Source organism: Mustela nigripes, chromosome 4 (genome assembly GCF_022355385.1).
Source record: "Mustela nigripes isolate SB6536 chromosome 4, MUSNIG.SB6536, whole genome shotgun sequence".
Lineage (NCBI taxonomy): Eukaryota > Metazoa > Chordata > Mammalia > Carnivora > Mustelidae > Mustela > Mustela nigripes.
Window position 1 is genome coordinate 180,709,534 of NC_081560.1, and position 21,238 is coordinate 180,730,771.

General features: G+C 37.8%; 1 protein-coding gene across 4 annotated transcripts; it reads right to left on the bottom strand.

Moving 5' to 3' along the window:
• Positions 1–1,256: 1,256 nt before the first annotated feature.
• Positions 1,257–19,902, bottom strand: TIAL1 (TIA1 cytotoxic granule associated RNA binding protein like 1). 4 transcript variants are annotated; one of them, XM_059398698.1, is made up of 12 exons: positions 19,237–19,902; positions 12,522–12,618; positions 7,705–7,854; positions 7,369–7,423; positions 7,123–7,210; positions 5,160–5,235; positions 3,916–4,024; positions 3,503–3,598; positions 3,317–3,401; positions 2,937–3,060; positions 2,455–2,594; positions 1,257–1,634 (listed from the first exon to the last, which is right to left on the bottom strand). In XM_059398698.1, the coding sequence occupies exons 1-12, from the start codon at positions 19,266–19,268 to the stop codon at positions 1,508–1,510; spliced, it is 1,179 nt and encodes a 392-aa protein (XP_059254681.1). In that variant the 5' UTR covers positions 19,269–19,902; the 3' UTR covers positions 1,257–1,507. The 4 variants fall into 4 exon arrangements, with proteins under 4 accessions (XP_059254681.1, XP_059254682.1, XP_059254683.1 ...); XM_059398699.1 differs by having other exon boundaries at positions 7,705–7,803; positions 19,237–19,893; XM_059398700.1 differs by lacking the exon at positions 19,237–19,902 and adding an exon at positions 16,485–16,546.
• Positions 19,903–21,238: the final 1,336 nt, after the last annotated feature.

Genomic DNA, 21,238 nt, shown 5'->3' on the forward strand with positions numbered 1-21,238 from the left:
TCTTGTTAGGAGAGAAATTTGAGGCAGATTTTATCCACATAGCCAGAAAAATACCTCTGAAGCAAACTTCTGTCTTCTCCATCTACCCAAGTGGTTCATTTACAAACTCTGCACACGTGCAACTCAGCCTCTGATCAGGCTCGCCATCCCATGCACACTACCCACAAGAAAAACGTTAAATAAAAATAAAAGTCACAACTCTGTGTACTACCTTAAGCTGAATATCCAATTATAAATTGGTACATCAAACTGTCTAAATAAGATGTTTTAGCAATCTTGTTAAAAAAATTCTCGGGCAAAATAGATCTAATTTTAAAAAACACCCCAAGATTTTTTTTTTTTTTTTTAAAAACACTTGTACTATACAACTTATAGGAACCCTGGAATAGGTTTACAAGGTTTTAATCAAGGTATTTACATACCAAGTGATGTAAAGGAAAAAAAAAAAAAAAAAAGAAATCTGATTTCCAATGACATTTTAAAATGTACTAATGCATCAAAGATTTGTATGAAATTAAAATTAAGGCTTTTTCTGTATAGTAATTTGTATAATTTTAATTTTACATAGTAGCCAACCTTGGAAGTGTCAGTCTTAAACATTCTTATCAGTCCACGGCATTCAATGCAGTGGAGTGTGTTAAGTGTTACTTCAAATAATTACATTGCTGCTACTTCTATGGTGAAGCATGCTTTTTAAACACTGTAGTTATTCAATATTTACAATGTATATCATTTAAACTTTATGTAAAAGCACAAGTATGACTGTCTGACTTTAATACAAACACCATACTTGGAATTTCCCCCAAAATGAAATGTAATTTACTACAGTTTTAATAATCAACACTTTTTAAAGGTTTAAAAACATGTCTTTATGTGGACCACCAACATTCGCTCAAGTAACTCAGATAATGCTGTTCCTTATTTAGTTTGTAAAATTCCTTTATCAGTCTGGCTTCAGTTTCTTTAGGCATAAGGTTATTTCCTCCAAAGCGACTCCAAAATCATGCAATTTCTTCTCAGTATCACACTTTTTTCTGCTGACTTCAAATGTGGTCCACCTCAGGGGGAGGGAGGGGAGTATCAAGGTTCAGGATGAACTTATATGTGATTCCCAGTTTTCCACGATCCTCCCTTTTTTTGCTCTTTTAAAAACACAGTGAGTTAAAATACTGAACAGCAAGATAAAAATGGAATAGTATCTAAGAATCAAAATGTATTACCCATTTCTCCTATTATATCAAAATTTGTAGTCAGAATTGTCTTTATTGACTTTATTTTAGTTTTTGTACACAAAGAAAAATCATGTTCATATCCATCATGAACAAAAACTTAAAAAGGCAGAACTAGAAGACATGTGTCCTTCACCAAAGCAAAGCTGTGCTAAAGGTTCCAAACATTTCAATTTTTAAAATAAATATTTTCATTTTCCGATGTCTACTTTCATGTCTTCAGAGTGTCACAGGAAACTGAAGCTATCATGAATTACAATTTTGTTTAGAGTCCCAGCTCACTGTGTTTGGTAACTTGCCATACCATATCCAGCTTGGTTAGGAGGAGGTATTACAGGGGGAGGAGCTTGTCCTTGGGGAGGCTGAGCACCAAATCCACCCATCCAAGCAGCAGAAGGTGATTGACTTGGGGGGGGAAAAAAAAAATCTTGAGCAAACACGAAGAAAATATTATCCACCCATTTATACAAAAACAAGCAGAGCCCCATCATAGAATAGACAACAAGAAATCAACACACCCACAACAAAGGGCGAAGAAACAAATGACACGCATCCACACATGTACAATACGTATCCCAACAATAGTCTTAAATTTTTGGTTAACGTAATCACAACACAATGACTTCTCTGAAGAACATTTCAAAACTGATTTTTAAAAAATGAAAAATCACCTACCTATCATGTATTGCACACATTGTACATCAATATAAGAAATTTAAAAATCACAAAATTCATGTTGGAAAGAGAAGGAAGAAGGAACCAGTAAAAATAAAGATCTGGGCTGGCCTGGGGAGAAACGTGCAAAGGACCAACCTACTCTATGAACAAAGGAAAAAAACGCAAGCTACTTTGTACCACATAAATCTTGTAGACTTCTCCCGCAAGCCAACAGACACAAGTCATTAAATTTCTAAACACATCTAGACAAAGACCCTTTCCATGCAAAAATAAATGATAAAATAGATTAGAAATGTAAATGAAATTCTACCAACAGCTTATAGAGACAGTAGAAAGCATCAAACGTTACCACAACCTCACCTTTCACCTAGGTAATAAAAAGCAAATTTTTAGCACTATAAATCACTTTTCGTAAGGTTTCTGTAACACCATGATGAATAGCTTGATGAATTTACTTTAAATAGATTTCCCCCTAGAAAAACACATTTTTGATTTCTTTTGTCAAAACTGTATCAGTTTCCACACTGGAAAAACCCAGACAACTTACTCTACTCCAAATCCTTGCTGGTTCCACGGTTGCCCGTATACTCCGTAAGGTGGTACTTGCCACCCGTTTGCCATATACTGTCCATACTGTTGTGGGTTTCCATAAACCTGGCTCCACTGCCCCCACTGACTATAGTCGACCTAGGAAAAAACAAATCACCATTTTAGGAAGTAAGTAAGAAACACAGTATTTGAAGAAAGTGGGAGACAAGGAAGAGAAAAACTAAGTAAGCACCCTTATGTGAATAGGACTCTGTTATTTATCATTGTCTAAGTTTATTGGGGTGGTGACACCTGTGGAAAGAAAGTATTAAGATTCAGTTAATACCGCAAAATAATCACTTTCGAAAAAGCATTAATAAAAATAAACTGAAAGCAGCTATATGCTTTATTTTCTGTTTGTTTATTTTACAGAGTTTCTAAAGCTTTTATGTAGATATGTAAGATGGAAACCTTAAAAAGTGCTGTGAAAAATCGAATTACCTGTTGGAAGTTTTTAGTCATATCAGGAGATTCTTTACCCCAATAGCATTTAACAACATGTCCTTCAATTGTAGTGCCGTTCACCGAAACAATGGCATGGGCCGCACTTTCGTGGGTTGAAAATCTAGAAGGGGAAGATATGAGGGTTTGTCTTTTTTTTTTTTTTTTTTTTTTTTAAAGAACTTACACAATAAATAATAGAAACTCATTAGTTTATAACTGTCAACTTGGTGTTTTCCTAAAGTACATTATGCAGGTAGGCTAAAATTCTACATCGCAAAGAACTGCTAAAACAACGAAGGCGGATACCCGAGGGGCTCAAATAATGTAACTGAAAAGAACGGGTCAAATAGCAGAGCAACCTGTAGACAGAATTTTACCTGACAAATGAATAGCCTTTCTCTGGAAAAACTCTTATTTCCATAATTTGTCCAAATGGTGAGAAAGTCTGTCTCATAAGCTGATCTGAGAAACAAAAACACATGAATAAAATACTTAAGGCTCAGGACGCTGACACTAAGAGGGATAAAGCTCCTCGGAGAAGGGGAGAAGACCACACACTGTACCTGTTAACCCAGAGGCAATTCCTCCACAGTACACAGTACAGTTTTTTGGACTTGACTGGTTTACTACATCTTCAAATCTCAACTGCTTAGTGTTATCTATATACAGAAAGAAAACAAAAATGTTGATGATTATACAGTCGTATAAAACTGATTACTGTGTACAAAGATACACCTCATTGAGGGAGAAAAAAGAGAATTTTTTTCTTGATGCCATGATCTTGATCTATAGAATCAGCTGGTTCACAGCCCCAACTACATTAATTATCAAAGCCCAATTATTACTAGACAATTAAATTCAAGATGAACTGAGCCTTACAAAGCTAATAAAATTTAAATTTCAAGAAATCAAGATGCTACTTCATGATTTTGTGACGTAGCCATAATTTTAACAAAATGCAGTACACGGATCTTACTTTCTTGTGTACTTTTAGGTGCAGGTGGTTTACGTGTGGCCCAGTTAGTTCTGATCTGACGACCACCCAACCACTGACCTCCCATATGCACAATTGCATTTTCTGCATCCTACAGATAAAAAAAGAGAAAGAGCAATTACAAACACAGAAAAGAAAATTGTAGCATATAAGACCAATAAATGAAATAACATGCTGGCACCCCTGAATCCAAATCTTACCAGCATAGGGAATGAATTCAAATAAAACTGAATAACACAAAAATGATACTAACTATCCCTTGGTATCAACTCCAGTGATACATCAAAACTATATTTATTCACAGATTTCAAAATACTAGTACAACATTTAAGCAACAAGTGAAATTGATCATAATTCAAATATGCAAGAAAAAATTATAACCCCACTCATTACCAAAAAGAGGGAAAGTAAGACTGCCAAAAATATCTGAATTTGATGGCTGACTGAGGTGTAACTTTTACTGAAGAATATATAGAACCTCCCAATACTACGGTCTAAACCACCTAGCCCGAAATCAACATTCTTATAGCAATGGATTATGATTGTGACACAAGATTAATAACTCATTTTAAGACAGAAGACTTCTGCATTAGGATTTAGAATGCTGCCAGTAAAAATGAGTTTATTGCAACTAATGGGAATTTGCAATGAATTTAAGCAAAGAAAGAATACAGCTCCCAGCCTTTACCTTGGTAATCTAAGTTGCTAACACTGGTCTAAAATACTACCGTTGAAACCCACTTTATTGTCGGATCTTACAGTTAATACAGATGCTTAAGACATTTTGGTACCTCTTTCTTTAAGAATATATGCAAAAAATCAAGATGAATTGTTTTAATTTTCATTTATAAACTTTGCTGTAGTCATTAATATCCTAGCTATAAAAGTATGGATGACCATTTAAAAGTTAAAACTGAGATTTTCATGGTTCAGGCTAAATATTATTTAACTTCCCTCCAAATTCTGAGATGAGTTCATATGTCCTAACCTTGAGTTTGACTTCTAACACATCTTATCTTCACCAATGCATAAATGCAACCGTGATACACTTTCTTACAACCAGCCTATCTTTTTCCAGCTATTTATTTCCAAGAAAACAATTACACTCTACTATTAAAACATACAAAATTACCTAAAAGGTGTTACAGGCAATATCTAAGAATATTCAAGATTCCGATTAACGACTAAATTTTGGATTAAATTTATATTGAGTTGAAAGAACATACCAGTTTGTTATAAAAAGATACAAAACCATAGCCTTTGGATTTTCCAGTTGCCATGTCTTTAACTACTCGGGCATCCCTGTGAAAAGAAGCACAGCTAAATGAGGGAAGTAAGAGTCATCCTCAAAATAAAAACTAAAAGGAACCACACACACTGTATTGTGAGCATTTTTTTAAATAAAATTCCAGTTAGCCCTAATTAACTACTGCCATTCCTGAACTCTCCCTAACGCTTCTTTACCTGTTAGAAAAAAGCAGTAGGACAAAAACATGTAATAAACATGCAACCTAATCAAATAGCCTGCACTTTCTAAACTAAATGCTCAAATTTGAAGATTAATAGGAACAATAGTTTCCTTTTCTAATATTCTATTGGCTAGTGTCCTCTAAGGTTTACTGGTCTATAAATTACTGTAACAATGCTAACTACTTTACCATGCAATCTCTAAATAGTTAAATGTCTTCTGCCTAGTGATACAAAATATATGAAATATTAAAAAATTGAAAAAGAGGTAAAAATAGGAATTAAAAAGGCATACATGGCCTGTTAACAGATTTCTTTATTTTTCTTGGTCAATTCTCTACCATCATTTTGGAGTTTGGGCAGCTGTAAATTTTGAAAAATTGACATTTTCAGAAATTTAAGAAAGGAGAATAAAAAACTAACAACAATGCTAAGCACACCAGTACGAAAACAACAAATTTACACAGAAATTTTAGTGAGTAAGTTAAGATGATTGGAAATATAGAACTCCACTGAATATAGAATGTTAAAATGTAAATACTAAAATATGTATATATAAATAATGTATAATAAGAATAAATAGAAATGAGAAAAAAATCTACAACTGAGTTCCAGTGTGCACAGTTCCTTGCAGTTAGCCTTCAAGATCCTGTCCATTCTTATGAGCAATTCTGCAAAATAACCAGAATGCTATTACTTTTAATTGTGACTTGGACTTTAGAAAAACTGCAGGTCTCAGGTATAAATAAAGATTGAAAAACAGCAACCTGTATTATTTTTTATACTGATTTTTAAAACAGTACTACTTACCACATTAAAAGATTAAAAAGCAAAGCAAATATCAGAATAGAAAATTAAGAATTAAATCTTTCTTTCAAATAAATCTACAGAACAACAAACTGTATACAGAAGAATATTGTTGTTCTTAGGTGAAACATATTCCTTTAAGTAGTACTACAACATTTCATTTAAATCTACAGGAAGTACATAAAATATACGGATTTTAATCAGAAAGATACATTGTAACAGACATTTTATAGAACTTATAAAACCACTTTCAATTTTCCAATATATTTGATTACATAACATACAATGAGATTTGAGCATAAGCTTTGTTAAAATCAAACCACATTTGGGCCCTAACTACCAGAATCAAATACCAATAACAAAAAAAACATCTACTGATTAATCCCACATTTATGGCTCAGACAACAAAACATTTTAGTATTATAATAGACTACTTTTCAGCTAAAATATCAAAACACATTTATCATTGTAATTAAACATGTACATTTCCAATTTAACCACCATATACCCAAGGATTTACCTACTTTTCCCAATTTATAAACTCTTCCTATAAAATTTAATACACAGTATACATCACATTCACTTTTAGTTAACCACCAAATTTTGAAAACATCTGACAGAAAGTTGGACTTTATAATAAGCTTTACCACCCAAACATCTGCTTCAAAGATAACAAACAGAATCACTTAAAAAATTTTAACATATCATACACAGGATTAGATGAAAACAAGACCCCAGAACACTGAAATGACATTAACATTTTCAACAACATCTACTAATCAAAAACAAAACAAAACAAAACAACAAACAAAAAAGTCACACTAACTAGGGAAAGAAAATCTTAATTCCAGTACATGTTAATCATATACAATTTTGCCTATCACTATTGAGTATAGTATTGAGTATGATACTTACGATATTTTACCAAAGGGGGCAAATGCTGATTTGATATCTTCTGTTGTAATTTCTGGACTCAAATCCCCAACAAACACATGGAAGTGATCTGAAATCAAAGCATTTGGTAATCAAATACTTAAAGAGCCAGCTACTAATAAGCCTTTTTCAGGCAACACTAAGGGAAGAAAAACCCTATTTAAGCTGGTAGCGCTGCCAGGATAATTTCAGAACTCTTCCACAGTAAAATGCAGCAGGAGTACTTACTGGAAGTATCTTTTTTCTGGCTACTTGGTGTTGTTGCCCAGTTTACTTTGACCTCCTAAAAATAAAGATTATATTTAATACAATTATTAGGCATGTCATTATGAACCATTAACACTTACCACTTATTACATCATTTATCAAACAGGATAATTTTTGTAAAAACACTAGGCTGAATAAAAGCAAAACCACCACTCAGCAAAGCTGAATATTTGTTTAAAAACTTGCTAAAAAGTACACAAGCTAAAACACACACACACACACACACACACACACACACACGCTAATCTGACAAGCAAAAATATATACTCATGAAGTGCCATCATTCTATTATCTTACCTTTCCCAAAATTTTTCTCCCATTCATAGCAGCTAATGCAGCAGCTGCATCTCTGTGTTCATAAAATTCCACAAAGCAATATGGGTCATTGCTTGTATGCTGCAAAACAGAAAATCCAACAGAAGAGTTGACCCTTCTGCTATCGGGTTGCTGAGAAGAAAATCCAGGAAAAAACATTACTGACAGCTAGGAATGTACAAGGTGAGATTGCATAAGCTTATGAAAGCCTAACACTTATAAAAATAAGATTTATAGCTACACCTGACTTTGTACCTCAGAATACTGTTGTACTCAAGCAGAACCATCAAAGCAGTATAGAATCCTAATTGTCAGTATTAAAGGAAAAAAAAAATATGGCATTCTGGTGAAATATGTTAAATGTAAAACAGAAGTTTATATTACGCCAAACAAAACCTTAAGGACCACTCCTTACCACTGCTCTTCTCTCTCCCAACATTATTTTCAAAAGGATGAATTCTATTTATGCCTCATAATCCTTCATAAACTATATCCCATGATAAAAGAAAACACAAAAATGAACCAAGTTTACAAACTCTACTTATGATTGAAACTAGGGTGAGCACTGCACAGGAGGAGAGGAGATTATGTATTCCTTTTCTGGATAAAGAATGAGAATAAGAACAGAAAAATTGTAAATGTTTAACCAGCTACTGAAATGAACTATCAAACTATCCTAATGAACAGGAGATGCTATATACTTTGAATTTAGTCTTGAAAGACCAGAAAAACATGCTAGTAATCAAGAAAAGAACTTCTGAATAAATATTCCAGGACAATGCTACAATTTTATGTCACAAAAAAATATAGGAAATCTTTATTAAATATATTCTAACAATATTACACTTGACAGGACTTGGCAAATAGACATTTATAAAGATAATTAGAAAGTACGACCGAAGTTATAGCAACTTTATAATCTAACAACCAAAATGGAAATAAATTTTATATAACTGCAACCTGTATCAAATAGCTACACAACCGTACAAATACATTTTTTTTTTTTTGCATAAGGCTAAACACATCACTGTTCAGTGTAAAAACAAAAACAAAAAACTATTTTAAAATGTGGAATTCTAGTTGCACTTACAAGGGGTACAAAATACCAGATAAAATAAAGATCTTTTCAACAACCACTGTTTTTCATTCCAGGAAAGTTTTAGAAGAAAAATCCAAAATAAGACGTCTAAAACAATAGTGGCGAAGCAACCAGAAGGCATTTCCTTGAGGGAAAAAAAGTGTGATCATTAATACTGACAAGAAAACTACGGGCTCTCATACAAAAATCCTACCGTAGCCATGTGAATTCTGTTCGGAAGAGGTAGAGAAAGGAAATGGAGAAAAGAGTCCAAAGAAAAACATGCACTTAAATTCCTCTTGCTAAAGAGTTAACATTTACCAATAATGTTCATTTGTAGAAAAGATTTAAAGGTAAACAGCAACCTAAACTATGCTAGTCAATTTTTCATTTTACATCTATTTCTTCTGCCCTGATTGATGGTCTCTACAGAAAACAATGGTAATTACATCAAGACATACAGAGATCCAATGTAGATCCATAGTAACAAAAGGCTTTAGTAAACTACCTTAACTCATGCAGAATGACTTCAAGTTTACCTAACAGTAACAGGCTAACCCCATTCAATGTATGAACATGCGAATGTACACACACACCCCCCCCCACACACACACTCACTCACATCATAATGCATCTCATTTAAGACACCACTGATTTTTGTCCCAACCCAACCACCAGAGAATTTTTTAGCCTAAAAACTGATAACATAACAGTATACAGAGAAAGCTAGAATCTAAGATAAACAATATTTAAAGTAAAAAATCACAAAACTAAGGAAAAAAAGCATTTTTCATGTACTGAAGTGGAATTTATGGAAAGGAAAATAAACACCTAGATAGTCTGTACTAGAATTCACGCTCTTAGGAAGCTTCCCATTTATGCCAAGGGACACTCTAAAAAGCAACCATGTCCTTACCTTAGTAAGTACTGTCACCAATTTTTGTTGGATGACATAAATATCAAGACAGAGAAATACGAGATTTTGCAGCTATATACAAGTGTGAATGTAGGAGTTGTAGAATATGGATGAATTAATTCACTTCAAATTCATTTCAAATCCTTCTCCCCACAAATGGCTGACTGTGCACACAAGTTTTAAAAAGAATACTATTAAGATAAATATTTATCAAATGTTTCTCAAAAACTTTCTAGAAAACTTCCACTTTCTCACAACCCATTCTCTCCTAAACCTACTCCAGCTGGCTTCCTACCCAACCAGGCCACTGAAAATTTGTGTTGAGCTCACCAGTGACCCCTCTGCCACCGCTGTGATCTTTTTTCTGTCCTCACCTTGACTCTGAAGCAGAAATCGAAACAGCTAATGACTCCTCCTCCTTTAAATATTCCATTTTAGATTCCACACAGCCTCTTCATTTTCTGGTTTTCTCACTTGAGGATCTTCCAGAAGGCAGCTCTTCCCTCTTTATTCAAACTCTAAACATCACCCTAAGTGATGAAATGCTCCAGGGCTTAGACCTAGACCACCCTATTTCTATCAGCACTCTCTTTAGATCAAGAAACTAGATCTTATCTAGTCTCATAGTTTAAACACCACCGCAGGCTGGTACCATCACCACTGTCTCTCGGTTTATCCAACTACTCACAAATAATGTTCCTTCAGATGTCTAATGGACACCTTCAGTTTAACACTGCCAAAACAGAACTCCGGATTCCCACCATTCTCCCCATCCATCCTACACCTCCCTTGCTCATGCCCATCTGAGCAAGTAAGTAGTAAGTGGTATCAAGCATCTACAAACAAGACTCTTTCAAAATGTCTTTCCTAATGTCCTCCTTTCCCTTACGGCCTCCAGCCAATCCAGTCCTCCGGATTCCGACTCTAAATTATATTTCACACTTATCTCTACACCTACCCATCTAAAAAACAAGCCCCCATCATCTCTTACCTAGACTAGTAAATTAAGCCCAACTTTCCCTCCTTCCACTCCTGCCCCCTTCAACCCATTCTCCGTGACAGTCTCCAAATAATCTTAAAAATGCAAATGAGCGCCTCATTACTCCACTTAAAACTCCACCACAAACAAAATAAAATCCAATCTCTGTGTCATGGCGCACACTTCCCTAGGTGATTCTGAACTCTGCCTGCCTGCCTCTTTACACTCATTTTCCACCACATCCCTCTACTCCCCAGACTCCAGCCATCCTGCTCTTTGGTTCCATGAATTCACCAAGCTCATTACCAATTCACAACCTTTGTATCTGCCATTCCCTCTGCCTCCAACTCTTAACTTAGATGGCACCATCTTGTTATTCCTGTCTCAGATCAAAGAGGTGACGTCTCCCTTCACCACCTAGCCTACAAAAACACCAACCCTCCAACCCCCATCACAGAACTGCTTTATTCTCTCCACAGCTTTTATCCCTATCTGCAATGACCTTGTTTACTTGTTTGTTAACAATGTTCTCAATAGTATGTAAAACTCACGGGAGTCTCCTCCCTTTTGCTCTCCACTATAGCCCCAGCGCTCTGAGCACAAAGTAAATTTTTGATGAAAGAAAGAATGAATGAATGAGTAATCAAAGACAGGAAGGGAAGATGAGGTACTGGAACAGCGTAAGGACGATCATTAGTTAGGAAAGACAATCAAAAGGCCAATTTGCTTTACGGGTTTTCCATAGTTCCCCTCCCAGGGTATAACACAAACTCCTTAACATAGCTTCGGGCCCCTGCCGAACACTCTTGCCTCACCTCCTGGCACCTTTTATGACTAACCCATTCAGAACACCAACCACGCTACGGTCTCTACCTTCCCACTTACTCTCAGGAGCACCACACTGGACCAACATTCTTCTCTCCCACGGAATCCCTTCTTCCTCGGATCCCACGGCCATCCTTCAGTTTCAGCCTAGACACTGACTCCTCCAATAAAGCCTCCCGGACCCAAGACTGTACTGGACCCCAGTGCTCCCACAGCACTTGGTGCTGCCTGCTGCCACAGCATTTCTCATCCTCTGTCATTAGTGCCTGGTAACTACTCTGTCTCCTTCATCAGGTTGTAAAATTGTACAGTGCTAAGAACTGTCTTATTCAGCAGCGAATCTCTAGCACTTAACGGTACGGCTGGTAGACAGTAAACAGTCTAAGAAGTGTGCGGGAGAATCAAGAGAAAGGAAGAAGAGCACAAACTGAAACACACCTTTGGGCACTGCTATACACAATCTTAACCAGGAGAGTATAAAAAGGAAGTTTTCTTTGCAAAAAGGAAAATAAAACGATCGCCCTAACAGTCTGTGTAAAGCTGCTGTCATTAGTACTCACTAGCGATACGCGAGGGGCACGGTGCTACACTGTGCACGGAAGAACCTGCCGTTCTTTTACTACACCGCTTCCGAAACTTTAAATGTGTATCACCTGAATCAGGAACATTCTTACTGGAATTGTATGAAACATTATCTAGCTTCTCAGCACTCTTGAGATAAGTGCTAACAATTTTTTACAAGCAGAATCACTTGAATGTAACGATACCCTGAAGAATGACCATATGAGAGTAACGGCACACAAACTTTGTCCTTTCGAATGAAACTCCATTCTAAACCTCCTTTATCTGCCAGATCCAAGTAGTAAGTCAACACAACAAACATGAATCTCTCCATCAGAATAACTCGAGGCTTAAAATGATATTTTAAAATGATACTCATCAACTCATGGATGTCAACATTAAACATCACGCTATCCGCACATGGAACTGGGAGATCTTACCTCTGTTATCATTTTACAGCTTTTACAGGGTCCGATCTGACTGAATAACTGAAGGATAAGGACTTCTGTCACATCTCTGGAGAGGTTACCTACGTATCTGTTCAAGGAAAAAAAGAATACATTATCAGCAATTTCCCTTCAGCTCTGGCTAATGCATTATCACTTAATACCTTTTATTTCATTTTAACTTCCTCTGTCTTCAATAAAATTTTTTCCAATTAAGTCTAGTCCTATGAAAGTAAGATTAACCCTCATTTAGAAAAGCAGCCCAAGTGTTCTAAGGTACTAAATTAGGCCACTAAAGTATCACTTCAAACATTTTCCAAAGAAATCAATATGACCTTGCATACCCCAAAAGCATTATTATTCTGTATCCTACATATCACTCTCATTTTATTTATTAGAATAAAAATAATAAAAAAATTTAAACCAGTCTCCACATAACTACAATTTCTGGATGTAAAACACAATTCAAAATAATGTGTGTACGTGTGTCTCTCTTTCTCTCTCTCTCACACACACACACACACACACAAATATCACCAAAAATACTGATTAATTATAACACCTGATCAATAAAGAGGCATTAGACATAAGGTGAGTTTATCTTAGACCTCCAATAAAAACAATTACATGAACAAAGACCAGAATTAGAGTAAAGTTAGCAAAACACAGAGATTAGAAGGTGTTGTTTTGTCTTGCTAAACAAGATTTTTCGATGACGTATCTTCATTGTTTTAGGAAAGCAGGACAAAATGATAAAATTTCCTAGTCTAAAATATATGAGAGCAACAAAATACATCATTATATAGATAAAAAAGCAAATATAAAGATTTTTTCAGAAATTCAGAGGAAATTTAAGACATGTAGGTATACTTTTCACTATGCCTATTTAAAGAGCTGGGATTTTTTTTTTTAATTACATATTGAATATACGTATCCTGTATTTAAAAATTCAGAATACAATTAAAAGAACTCAGAAAAAAATACCACCACCACCCTGAAATGACCACCTGGTTTCTCTTGTGACATGGATTTAATATTAATTTAGCTTAATAATTTGCTGAACTTTTAAGTCTTTCTGGTACTCGGTGTATAAATCCTAAAACTCACATTTGTTGTGAATAACCTAATGACCCAAACAATATTTAATTTATAAAGTTTAACATAGCTTCTCCTGGAAATTAAAAAGATTTGTTTTATTTTCCTAATGATAATATGTAACATCTGGAAACTGAGTACTGAGACCAAAATAAGCCTTGCATCTATGGTTACCATATTAAATACATAACTGCTTTAAGCTGGAACATTCCAAAAGGGAAAAATAAACCAAGAAAGGTAAAGTGTAAAAAAAAATTATATGATTAATAATGAGTAGCAATTTCCCCGTTCAGGTAAGAATTTCACTACAATGGGTACTAGTATCTACATTGTACTAAAATTGAACCACAAGTCCGATGTTACTTAACCACTAAACCAGTGACAAACAGCTTTAGGTCTACTATGCCATCTTTTTCTTATAATTAAAGTAGAGCAGACCCATTGGTAGGCCATGGAATGACACACTTTTTCCAGCAGTAGCAAAAGGTTATAGGATCATAAGCTCGCCAGACAACTGCCTGTCCCTTTTTAACTCAGAGGGATTTGTGAGCCTGTATCCAGGGAATAATTTCTTTTTGTACAAGGTAGAACTATCTATAAAGTAAATGAATAAGTGACCTTGGTCTCCTAAATCTTATATTCATTTAGCCTAAAGTGCTAGTTAGTCAATTTCTAAGAGAAAAAAAGAGGAATGGATAAAACTGATTTTCACATATTGTCATTAATAACAAAGTTAAAATAGATCACCAGTTTTATATCATGAAATTTAAGTAAACTAAATAGTTTTAAATTTGCATTACTGCTTAAATACTGATTTGTTCAGAAAAAAGCTGCATGGGCATTAGTTACTTTCCACACCTAACAGGCACAATTAAAGCTCTTACAGTTTAATAGGATTTTTATTTCAAGTCAATCTTTTCAGAGTAAGCTACAAATTTTGAAGAATTTCTACAAGCATGTTTCGATATAGTAATTTACACTTCAAGCACCGATGCCAAAGAGCAAAATGATAATCTAAGTTTAGAATGTCATGAAATACAAAAATCCAGGTTAAGGTTTCCTATTTTTTAAGTATCTCCTCTAAAAGTTCAGTGGGAAAGCAGCAAACTAAATTCCAAAACTAATATAAAAAAGGTTTTCCATAACAACACGCAGAACATCTTAATTTACCAGACTGAAAGGGATGTAATTCACCATATAATTTCACCTAAATTTTACCCAAATCTGACTGCCTTTTCCTTTACTCAAGTTCTGTAATTCATTCATTTGCATATACCTTCATCCTTCATAATGTTCAACAGAGAAACTCCTTATAGCTTTTAAAATACTGTATGACACAGCTTAAGTACCTTACATTACCATAAAATTATGTCCCCAAATAAATACTAACAAAAATATTTAAGGCAGACGTTCAACACCTGACCTGGAAAGAATATCATCTCTTGGCAGTACACTGAAGTTTATTTTCTCTTTCTAAATTATAGTTTCCACACTTCACTCTTTCTCTTGTGAAGCAGTCAATATATTCTAAAATTCCAAGTATTTAAGTATAAAATTTGTACTTGAAGAACATACAAAATAATAGAAAAAGACAAATGGCTCAAATTCTTATATTAAAAGATGAATTCAAAGAGTAAACACTTAAATTCTAAAACAATTTTTTACTCGAGGAAAAAAAAAAAGGCATACCTTAGGTCTATTTTGTCTTCTATGAACAGGAACTGTAGGAACTAAAGCATTAAAAATGGGAAATCTTGCTTTTATCCCTAACGTAAGGGTTAAAATCCAATTTGAGACTAGAAACTTGGCAGTTTCACAGTAGGCAAAAGTTCACATTGCCAAACTACTTCCTATGTCCAACTGGGCAGAATTTTAAGTTAAGAACATCATGCCTTTCAGAAGGCTAACCAAGCTTTTTCAACACTGAATGTGCTCTCACTCTGAAAAGAGTAGCCCTATCAAGGTTGAAATTAATTCATGCACTTTTACACAAGACACTATAGCTAAATTTCCATGAAAGTAACATTTTTACTTTTGTTCTTGACAAGCTCCTATGTTAGAAGAGATTTTGTAACAATATCCTTCCATGGGCCTCTAATGAACTGATCAATTTGTCAGTATTTCATTTTAGGAAGGAGGCAAGGTAGAGGAAAGATACAGGGTAAGTACAAGTGAACTGACCACCTACATAAGGGATATAGACACACACATTTTAAAGAAACAGAATATGATTAAGTTGGCCGAGGTGCTTAATTACAGCCATAATACAGCAAAATCCATCATATAGCTCATCAATTTTATAACAGGATCTAATAGTTTCTTCTGTTACTGCCCTCAGATGTTCAGATTATATTCTAAATCACTGCTTTATTTCTTCCTTTTGACAGCCTCTATCAGAAAGAAAGAACAGCCTTAAAGGATGGCACTGCATGCATACCATGGTGTAATCCCAGATCCACAATTCCTACTCATTTTGAGGCATGAGATAAATGAAGTTAATTAAACTACAATAGAACACCACTGTAATTTAATGTTGTGTTATAGATTCAGATATACCATGCATCAAATCTGTGCACTCAAAAGCTACCCACAAGTCCGAAATGTGGGTCCCACAAGGTCGGTGTCAGGCAGTTTATTTCCAACACCAGATTACACAGCATGATCTCGTTTGTTTTTTTAGATCACAAGTTATCAAATACATATTACCCCAAAATAAATGTCAAATAAGAACAAAGAACATCAGAAAACAGACCTTTAAAGGATAAATAAACTTTAGGCTCAACATCAAAGCAATTCTATACCACTTTAAATACCATCAAATAAATTAGTAATACTGTAGGTAATGAATATTTAAAGACCTACCTAGGCTATAAACACCATATTGTTTTCTGATGATAGAACCATATGTCTTAGCTTGTGTGTGTCTGCAGGAAAAAAACCTCACTAGTAACACACAGGCATTTTAAGGAAACAGTTTAAGATAAGCTTTGTTAAGAGTACATTCTTTTAAAATATACTGGCCACGTGAAAACCTAACCCACAGATCACAATGTAAAATAAAAGGATCTCCATAAACCAACAAAATAAAACCCTACTAGATGTCAACCTCTAAAGTTCACGTTCAAAGTTTTTGTTATGTTACTTAGACCTAAGAGAACCCTTTGAGGGGAATTAGGTAAAATGAAAGCTTAGAAAAAACTATACTGTGCATTATTTTTATTAAAATCTGACCAAGAAATCCCAATTCTGAAACATTTGCTTTTATCTCAAAATTCCACATTTGAAGGTTTTAAAAAATATATATACAAATCAACAGACCACACCATGTATGACACAGTCATGTCAGTTCATAATTTTACATTAATCAGGACTTTAAAAAAAAACCAAAACCAAACTTAATATTAATTCAATGAAAAGAAGTATAATCATTGTAAAATATTTGAGTACCTCTTGTGTTCCAGGCAGTGAACTAAGTGCTGCAGGGTTAAGACCTAGGAAGATGTAGCAGTCCTTGTCTAAAAAAAAACCCTTCCCATAGAGAAGAGTGGGAGAAGGAAAAAGGAAGACAGAATAGTAAAAATGTACTGACATACAGGTACAACTAAGCTCAAGATGTTTCTTTACTCACATGTATGCATGTCACATAATCTTAGACAACTGTAAACATAGACGACTTAAGTGTGTTTCAGAGAAAGAACAGGAGATTGGAGAAAGGAGAGGTTAAGAAATAAGCAACAAAGTTAGCTCATTAGTCTACTTAAGAAGGGTCCAAGATCTGATGGAGATGAAGATAAGGCAAATGCAAAGATAGTTATAGGAATTAAAGGTAGTGAAATGGCATATTATTCAGCCCGACAAAACCTTCTTAAGGAACAGACAGATACAGTTAATGAGAAAGGTACCATGAGAATTTACCAATTATTCAGTAGCTATTATGATGCAATGATGACATTTCAGGTGTTTCGATACAATGTAACTTTTGTTTAATATACACTAGGCTAGCACTAAATTCAACTTTCCCAGATGCTTTCATCAAAGCACATGTGGCTAACTACCCAGCCTTGGCTTCAACAGATCTTAAAGGGCAAATTTCAAATTATCCCAATTCTCTCTTTTCTGGGGAAAAGTAAGCAATGGGAGACAGCACAAAATAAAAACATAAATGTTCTCCGGAACAGACTTTTCGCTGAAGCATTTGATGTGCTTAAATTCGCCTCAAATTCTCAAAACAGGATGGCGATTACTTTAGTTCAGAAAAATAGGAATAAAAGAGTGCAAGCCCACCCCAACCCCCCCCCAAAATGAAACAAAAAAGCCAAACCATTGTAAATAGTTATCTATCTTCTTTACCCAATGGACTTTCTTTGGCAGAAGAGATGAGAACCTAGTCAAACTTCCTGAGTATCCACCCACCTTCATCTATTCCCCCAAAGTAATTTCCCCAACAGAGAGCAGAGCCAAGTGGACTATGATCATATCAATATCAGGCAGAGGCAAGAGAAAACAAAGCAGTGAGCTGACTCCTGGTACTCGAGGTAGGTGCGCTGAGCTTCCAGAGGCTAGGAAAACCGAAGGTAGCCAACATTTGATTAGCAATTACTCCGATTTTTTTTTTTTTTTTTAAATGCAGGAAAAAGAAAGGAGTGCCACACTATCCGGAAAGGAATGCAAATGCTGAGTCATCACTCTTCATTAGAAAAGAAAGGAAAACTCGAATAAGCGGTTGGAAGATGAAATTCATTCATTAGATCAGGCTTCAGGTAAAAAACAAAACAAAACAAAAAACCAGCAAGATAAAAGAAAAGGCGCTCAGAAGACACACATCGAATAGTGGCTAGACATCACTTGATCCAATTCTGAAGGTCTCAAAGCGCACACAGATTAGGAGGAGGTAACACCAAAAGAGCAAAAGCAGTTTAACAACTGGTTGTCAGTTTAGCGTAGGTAGTGCTCAAAGTAAACTTCCAAGAAGGGAAAGATGCTCCCGCGGCAAGAGGCATCCCTTTTGCACTTCAAAAGTAGCGGGCGCTTGGCGAGTATCTCTGACAGCGTGGGCGGGGGCACGTGGGGCAGAAAGAGAGAAGGGGGTTGAGTGGAGTCAGAGTGTCCAGTTTCCTCGGAGAGCTTAGCTTGGGAGAAGAGCCGGGAGCGATGGAGCTGGGGGACGTGCTGGGCGAGAGCGCTAATTCCTCGGGGCCCGCGGGGCACGAGGCTGCGGTCCCACCCCCGGTCCCACCCCCACCCAGGCCCTGCCCCCGTGGGGACCGGCAGCTCCCGGCCCAGTCCAGGGCCCCCACAGCAGAGGGGGAGCAGGAGCTCTCCCGGGCCTGACAGCCACAGCCGTGCAGAAACCCGGCCTCGGAGAGGTGTGCAAAGAAGGGCGCGAGAGGAAGAGGTCGAAACCAACCCCAGACCCCAGGAAGTGACTGGGGGAAGGGAGGGCTTCCTTCCCAAGGAAAAGGGGACAGAAGAGGAATGCACTTCGCGTCCGCGCCACCCCGGCCAGGGAGCCGCCGTAAGTCCCAGCTTCGGCCCCACTCTCCTGCTCCCTCCCTCAGCGTCCCGCGGTGCCCGGGCCTCTCGGCGCCTGGCAACCCCCGTCTCGGGTACTCACAGAGTCCGGGGCTGCCCGTCGTCTTCCATCATGGTGGGTGCGACGGAGCGATCCCGGGACAAGGGGGAGGGCAGGGCTGGGGAGGGGAGGGGGTGGGGAGGAAGGGGAGGGGGGCTCCGGGCACTGGCTGGGGACAGAGGAAAAGCCACCGAACCCTGCTCTCGGGCTCTCTCCCCCCAGCCCGCTCCGGACACTGCGCTCCAACCAGGAGGAGCAGGAGGAGGAGGAGGATGAACAAAATGGCCACCGCCACCAGCCAGGCAGGAAACGGGGCAGAGCGCAGGCGCGGCCCGCCAGGTCACCGCTCAGGCCAGCCGCGACGGCCTGTAAAGGGAATAACTGAGTGGGGGGAAAAACTGGCCGCTAAGGAAACCCTGTGCCCAGTCCCGACGAATCACGTCTTCGCTGAGTGCCTGCTGGCCGGCTGAAGCCCAGCCAGCTCAAGAAGAGATCGAGTGAAAAGGGAACCGCCGTGCAGCTGAAGGTTCTGGGAATTGTGGTCCTGGAAATGAGAGAGGGAAACACTTCTCCAGAGGATTTCTGGGAACTGTAGTCCAGAGGAGAAGGCCGGTTCCCGCGGCGCGCTGGGTCGCGAAGAAGAGACTTCTGGGTAGTGTAGTCATACGTGAGGACGTGCGGCGACCAGGAAGTCGGCGTGCTAGAAGAAGAGGGAGACAATAAAAGCGACGTTAAGGCGGGGAGACGGGAATGGGAAAAAAACGCTTGCAGGGAAGTAAACTACAAATCCCAGAGTGCCTCGCGCTGGGGGCTGTCCTAGCCCTGCTACGAGCATTTTAGGGCTCTTCAGTGGGCGCAGCTTGTGCTACGGCTCCGCCTTCGTCCAGCCTGAGAGCGGTTTCTTTAACTGCGTCTGGATTCGTGCTTTGGCTCCGCGTGGTGTCCGAGCCTGCCGGCCTTTCTAGCCGTCCTCTGTTCATCAAAACAGCCGACCCTGGTCATCAACCGCCGACCCGCGCGACGTGCTGGAGGGGCTGTGGTGGACGTCGGGTCGGGGCTGAGCTGGGAACTGCGCTCTCTGGGTCCCCTCGGGCTTCCTAAGGTCCGGCCGTGTCTTTGGGGCGTGTTTTCCCGCAATAGGTATTCCTGGCCTAGGCAGGCTGTTTGTAGATTGCTTTATAAGTTTCAAAGGTTCCCCCACCCGTCATCTCGTCGGATAAGGTGGTGAGTAGAGCGCTCTACTTATCCGTTAAAATGACTCATCGAGTCCGTGTAAGGTGCAGTGATAATGCCCTCAACCCCCTTACTTAATTCTTGGAGTGGAAAAAAAAAAAATCTTTGGACAGAGACGTGCACAGACTTAAGGTTGTGTTTGCAGATACCCATCCTGTAGACGGGAGATGAAGTCTTGCTTGAGAGGAGGGAGCCATTTTCAAACTGCTGTAGGCCTGTAGGATGTTTTTTTGTTTTTTTAAAGATTTAATTTATTTGACACAGAGAGGTCACAAGTAGGCAGAGAGGCAGGCAGAGAGAGAGAGGGGGAAAGCAGGCTTCCTGCTGAGCAGAGAGCCCGATGTGGGGCTCGATTCTAGGACGCCGGGATCGTGATCTGAGCCGAAGGCAGAGGCTTTAACCCACTGAGCCACCCAGGTGCCACCTGTGGTATATTTTTGTTTTTGTTTTCCCACAACCGTCCACGGTAGCTTATGTCCTCTCTCCCCACCACCTGTGGGAGAATGTTAGTGAATTTGTACCCGTTCCTAGTGAAAGGTGCTGATAAAGATTTCTTAGCTTGTTGCCCAACCTTAAAGGTCCCAGTTAAACAGCGCCTTAAGAGTTGGCTTTGCCAACAATTACTGAGGTTGAGGGGGATTTGAACCTGGAAAGCTTCATAGACTCGATGGCAAGGAAGTTGAACTCCTAATTTAGTCAGTGGGAATAGCAAAGGGCGTAGAGACCAGGATCCAGGGTTAAAGTATATAGTTATTTGGGGAGGGAGAAGAGGGGAAGTCATGGTGTAGGGGTCTTGAGAGCTGAGAGAGGT